At 37.7% G+C, this 6,312-nt stretch overlaps 1 protein-coding gene across 1 annotated transcript; it reads right to left on the bottom strand.

Annotated features, from left to right (window-relative positions):
* Positions 1 to 2,797: 2,797 nt before the first annotated feature.
* Positions 2,798 to 3,415, bottom strand: LOC115512926 (growth hormone-inducible transmembrane protein-like). The gene has a single exon (XM_032593061.1). The coding sequence runs from the start codon at positions 3,398 to 3,400 to the stop codon at positions 2,798 to 2,800; it is 603 nt and encodes a 200-aa protein (XP_032448952.1). The 5' UTR covers positions 3,401 to 3,415.
* Positions 3,416 to 6,312: the final 2,897 nt, after the last annotated feature.

The following is a 6,312-nucleotide window of genomic DNA, read 5'->3' as shown; positions in this document are numbered from 1 at the left end:
GTGAGATCGTGACCTGGCTGAAGTCGGACGCTTAACCGACTGTGCCACCCAGGCGCCCCAATTTTTTTTTTTTTAATTTTTAATTTAATTAATTAATTAATTTTTAAAATTTACATCCAAGTTAGTTAGCATATTGTGCAACAATGATTTCAGGAGTAGATTCCTTAGTGCCCCTTACCCATTTATCCCATACCCCCTCCCACAACCCCTTCAGTAACCCTCAGTTTGTTCTCCATATTTAAGAGTCTCTTCTGTTTTGTCCCCCTCCCTGTTTTTATATTATTTTTGTTTCCCTTCCCTTATGTTCATCTGTTTTGCCTCTTAAAGTCCTCATATGAGTGAAGTCATATGATATCTGTCTTTCTCTGACTCATTTCACTTAGCATAATACCCTCCAGCTCCATCCACGTAGTTGCAAATGGCAAGATTTCATTCTTTTTGATTGCCGAGTAATACTCCATTGCGTATATATACCACATCTTCTTTGTCCATTCATCCATCAATAGACATTTGGGCTCTTTCCATATGTTGGCTATTGTTGATAGTGCTGCTATAAACGTTGGGGTGCGTGTGTCCCTTCGAAACAGCATACCTGTATCCCTTGGATAAATACCTAGTCGTGCAATTGCTGGGTCGTAGGGTAGTTCTATTTTTAGTTTTTTGAGGAACCTCCATACTGTTTTCCAGAGTGGCTGCACCAGCTGGCATTCCCACCAATGATGCAAAAGAGATCCTCTTTCTCTGCATCCTCGCCAACATCTGTTGTTGCCTGAGTTGTTAATGCTAGTCATTCTGACAGGTGTGAGGTGGTATCTCATCGTGGTTTTGATTTGTACTTCCCTGATGATGAGTGATGTTGAGCATTTTTTCATGTGTCTGTTAGCCATCTGGATGTCTTCTTTGGAGAAGTGTCTATTCATGTCTTTCGCCCATTTCTTCACTGGATGATTTGTTTTTTTGCGTGTTGAGTTTGATAAGTTCTTTATAGATTTTGGATACTAACCCTTTATCTGATATGTCGTTTGCAAATATCTTCTCCCATTCTGTCAGTTGCCTTTTAGTTTTGATGATTGTTTCCTTTGCTGTGCAGAAGCTTTTTATTTTGATGAGGTCCCAGTAGTTGATTTTTGCTTTGGTTTCCCTTGCCTCCAGAGACGTGTTGAGTAAGAAGTTGCTGTGGCCAAGATCAAAGAGGTTTTTGCCTGCTTTCTCCTTGAGGATTTTGATGGCTTCCTGTCTTACATTGAGGTTTTTCATCCATTTTGAGTTTCTTTTTGTGTATGGGGTAAGAAAGTGGTCCAGGTTCATTCTTCTGCATATCACTGTCCAGTTTTCCCAGCACCACTTGCTGAAGAGACTGTCTTTATTCCATTGGATATTCTTTTCTGCTTTGTCAAAGATTAGTTGACCATACGTTTGTGGGTCCATTTCTGGGTTCTCTATTCTGTTCCATTGATCTGAGTGTCTGTTCTTTTGCCAGTATCATACTGTCTTGATGATTCTTTGTAGTATAGCTTGAAGTCTGGGATTGTGATGCCTCCTGCTTTGGTTTTCTTTTTCAAGATTGCTTTGGCTATTTGGGGTCTTTTCTGGTTCCATACAAATTTTAGGATTATTTGTTCTAGGTCTGTGAAGAATGCCTGTGTTATTTTGATAGGTATTGCATTGAATATATAGATTGCTTTGGGTAGGATCGAATTTTAACAATATTTATTCTTCGTATCCAGGAGCATGGAATCTTTTTCCAATTTTTTGTGTCTTCTTCAATTTCTTTCATAAGTTTTCTATAGTTTTCAGTGTATAGATTTTTCACCTCTTTGGTTAAATTTATTCCTAGGTAGTTTATGGTTTTTTGTGCAATTGTAAATGGGATCGATTCCTTGATTTCTTTTTCTGTTGCTTCATTGTTGGTGTATAGGAATGCAACCAATTTCTGTGCATTGATTTCATATCCTGCAACTTTGCTGAATTCATGGATCAATTCTAGCAGTTTTTTGGCGGAATCTTTTGGGTTTTCCATATAGAGTATCATGTCATCTGCGAAGAGTGAAAGTGTGACCTCCTCCTGGCCAATTTGGATGCCTTTTATTTCTTTGTGTGGTCTGATTGCAGAGGCTAAGACTTCCAATACTATGTTGAATAACAGTGGTGAGAGCAGATATCCCTGTCTTGTTCCTGACCTTAGGGGGAAAGCTCTCAGTTTTTCCCCACTGAAGATGATATTAGCGCTGAGCTGTTCATATATGGCTTTATGATCTTGAGGTATGCTCCTTCTATCCCTACTTTCTTGAGGGTTTTTATCAAGAAAGGATGATGTATTTTGTCAAATGCGTTCTCTGCACCTATTGAGAGGATCTTATGGTTCTTGTCCTTTCTTTTATTGATGTGATGAATCATTTTAATTTTGTTCTGCGGATATTGAACCAGCCCCGAATCCCAGATTTAAATCCCACTTGGTCGTGGTGAGTAACAATTTTAATGTATTGTTGGATCTGCTTGGCTGATATCTTGTTGAGGATTTTTGCATCCATGTTCACTAGGGAAATTGGTCTATAGTTCTCCTTTTTAGTGGGGTCTCTGTCTGGTTTTGGGATCAAGGTAATGCTGGCTTCATAGAATGAGTTTGGAAGTTTTCCTTCCATTTCTATTTTTTTGGAACAGCTTCAAGAGAATAGGTGTTAACTTTTCCTTTTTTTCCCCCAACATGAGTCTTTATTAAATTATGGATAAGTCATTCACAATTGTAAAGAACGACCAAAGAAGATAGTAATGAAGGTTATTTAATAAAAATTTAAAGTTAGAACATACTAGAATGTAGTAACCAAGCAAGATGCTTTGGGCCTGGGTTCTGGTCATATCGTATTGACTGTAACAACATTCCAGCCCCAATCATGGCTGCAAAGGTTGCGCCAATTTTCACCCAAGATCCTCTCATCATGAAGTTCATAAGCACAAAAGTTCTGCTCACTGCCAGGGTGGACAAAGCTGTTAAACCAATACTTCCTGCTAAGTACATATAGGTAGAATGAATACTGTCCTTCACATACTGAGGCCAAATTACAGCCTTTTCAATAGCTCCAATCTCATTAGACATTCCCAAGCCATAGTAGCACAATGCTCCAAGACCAATAGCAGCCCCTCCAGCAATAAACCATCTTCCCATCTGATCAATTTTGAATATGTTTTCCATTGATGGTTCCACCGCTGCCTCCTTAAGTTCTTGGACAGTTTTCCCATGCCCGATCCCAACTCTTGTCTTGGTGGCATATTCCCTGATGGGTGTTAAGAGCCGTTGATGCTTCGCGGTGGAATTCTTCACAACAGGGGAGGCCTTGGTGAAAGCTGGTTGGAAAACCCTGGAAGGTAGTGTCCGGAGACATACAGGTTTTGCGGCCAGCATGGTGGTGTACCAGGTTACAAGCAGATCTGAAATGCTCAGTCCCTGGTCGCCTCAACCATGCAGTTACCCTTCCAGGCTGGCGAAACGAAAACACCTCCCTGCCCCTCTACCTGCTCCTTACTCAACTCTTCCTTAAATGTTTGGTAGAATTCCCCTGGAAAGCCATCTGGCCCTGGACTCTTGTTTTTTGGCAGATTTTTGATTACTAATTCGATTTCCTTACTGGTGATCGGTCTGTTCAAATTTTCAGTTTCTTCCTGCTTCAGTTTTGGTAGTGTATATGTTTCTAGGAATTTGTCCATTTCTTCCAGATTGCCCATTTTATTGGCATATAATTGCTCATAATATTCTCTTAGTATTGTTTTTATTTCTGCTGTGTTGGTTGTGATCTCTCCTCTCTCATTCTTGATTTTATTTCTTTGGGTCCTTTCCTTTTTCCTTTTGATCAAACTGGCTAGTGGTTTGTCGATTTTGTTGTTTCTTTCAAAGAACCAGCTTCTGGTTTCATTGATCTGTTCTACTGTTTTTTGGGTTTCAACAGCATTAATAATTTCTGCTCTAATCTTTATTATTTCCTGTCTTCTGCTGGTTTGGTTTTTATTTGCTGCTCTTTTTCTAGCTCTTTAAGGCATAAGGTTAGGTTGTGTATCTGAGATCTTTCTTCCTTCTTTAGGAAGGCCTGGATTGCTATATACTTTCCTCTTATGACCGCCTTTGCTGTGTCCCAGAGGTTTTGTGTTGCGGTGTTATCATTTTCATTGGCTTCCATATACTTTTTAATTTCCTTTTTAATTGCTTGGTTAGCCCATTCATTCTTTAGTAGGATGTGCTTCAGTCTCCAAGTATTTGTTACCTTTCCAAATTTTTTCTTTTGGTTGATTTCGAGTTTCATAGTGTTGTGGTATGAAAATATGCACGGTATGATCTCAATCTTTTTGTACTTGCTGAGGGCTGATTTGTGTTCCAGTATGTGGTCTATTCTGGAGAACATTCCATGTGCACTGGAAAAGAATGTACATTCTGCTGCTTTAGGATGAAATGTTCTGAATATATCTGTGAAGTCCATCTGGTCCAGTGTGTCATTCAAAGCCATTGTTTCCTTGTTGATTTTTTGATGAGATGATCTTTCCATTGCTGTGAGTGAGGTGTTGAAGTCTCCTACTATTATGGTATTACTATCAATGAGTTTCTTTATATTTGTGATTAATTGATTTATATATTTGGGTGCTCCCACATTTGGCGCATAAATGTTTACAATTGTTAGGTCTTCTTGGTGGATAGACCCTTGATTATGATATAATGCCCTTCTGTGTCTCTTGATACAGTCTTTATTTTAAAGTCTAGATTGTCTGATATAAATTTGGCTACTCTGGCTTTCCTTTGTTGACCATTAGTATGATAGATGGTTCTCCATCCCCTTACTTTCAATCTGAAGGTGTCTTTAGGTCTCAAGTGGGTCTCTTGTAAACAGCATATAGATGAATATTGTTTTCTTATCCATTCTGTTACCCTATGTATTTTGATTGGAACATTGAGTCCATTGATGTTTAAAGTGAGTACTGAAAGACACGAATTTATTGCCATTATGTTGCTTGTAGTGTGGGAGTTTCTGGTGGTGTTCTCTGGTTGTTTCTAATCTTTGTTGATTTTGGTCTTTTTTTTTTTCCCCTTCTTTTCTCCCCTCAGAGAGTTCCCCCTTAAAATTTCTTGCAGGGCTGGTTTAGTGGTCACAAACTCCTTTAGTTTTTGTGTGTCTGGGAAACTTTTTATCTCTCCTTCTATTTTGAATGACAGCCTTGCTGGATAAAGAATTCTTGGCTGCATATTTTTCTGATTCAGCACATTGAATATATCCTGCCACTCCTTTCTGGTCTGCCAAGTTTTTGTGGATAGTTGCCACGAACCTGATCTGCTTTCTCTTGTAGGTTAAGGGCTTTTTTTCCCTTGCTGCTTTCATGATTCTCTCCTTGCCTGAGTATTTTGTGAATTTGACTATGATATACCATGTTGATGGTTGAGTTTTGTTGAATCTAATGGGAGTCCTCTGTGCTTCCTGGATTTTGATGTCTGTGTCTTTCTCCAGGTTAGGAAAGTTTTCTGCTATGATTTCCTCACATAAATTTTGTACCCCTTTTTCTCTCTCTTCATTTTCTTGCACCCCTATGATTCTGATGTTATTCCTTTTTAATGAGTCACTGAGTTCTCTTATTTTTATTTTGTGCTCTTTTTGCCCTAGTCTCCTTCTTTTTTTTCTGCTTCATTGTTCTCTGTAAGTTTGTCCTCGCTGATTCTCTGCCACCATGGCATCCATTCAAAATTGCACCTCAGTTATAGCTTTTTTGATTTCATCCTGAGTAGTTTTTACTTCTCTTATCTCTGCAGAAAAGGATTGTAATCTCTTTTCAACCCCAGTTAGTATTCTTATTATTGTGATTCTAAATTCTGGTTCAGACATGCTTGTATCTGTGTTGATTAATTCCTTGGCTGTCATTTCTTCCTGTTCTTTCTTTTGGGGTGAATTCCTTTGCTTCATCATTTTGGAGGAAGTGAAGGAATTAATAAAGTAAAAAAATTAAAATTAAAAAATTAAAAACACCGAAATCAAAAAAAGAATGCTAGATCCTAGATGTGTTTTGGTCTGGTTGTTGAAAGAAACTTGATAGATTAGAGGAAAAAGGGAAAGATAAGAAAAGAAAAAAGGAAAAAGGGAAAAAAAGGAAAAAAAGGAAAATGTTTGAAAATTTGAAAAAATGAATACAATAAAATATCCTAAAATGAAATGATGAAACTAAAATAGAATTTAAAAAATTTACAAAAAATATAGTAGAAAAAATGAAGAAAAATCTTTTCAATAAAAATGGAAAATAAAAATAGATTTTTTTCTCTTTCTGTATTCAAGAATAAGAAAAAAA

This window comes from Lynx canadensis, chromosome B1, assembly GCF_007474595.2.
Source record: "Lynx canadensis isolate LIC74 chromosome B1, mLynCan4.pri.v2, whole genome shotgun sequence".
Lineage (NCBI taxonomy): Eukaryota > Metazoa > Chordata > Mammalia > Carnivora > Felidae > Lynx > Lynx canadensis.
This window is presented reverse-complemented; position numbering and strand designations above follow the sequence as displayed.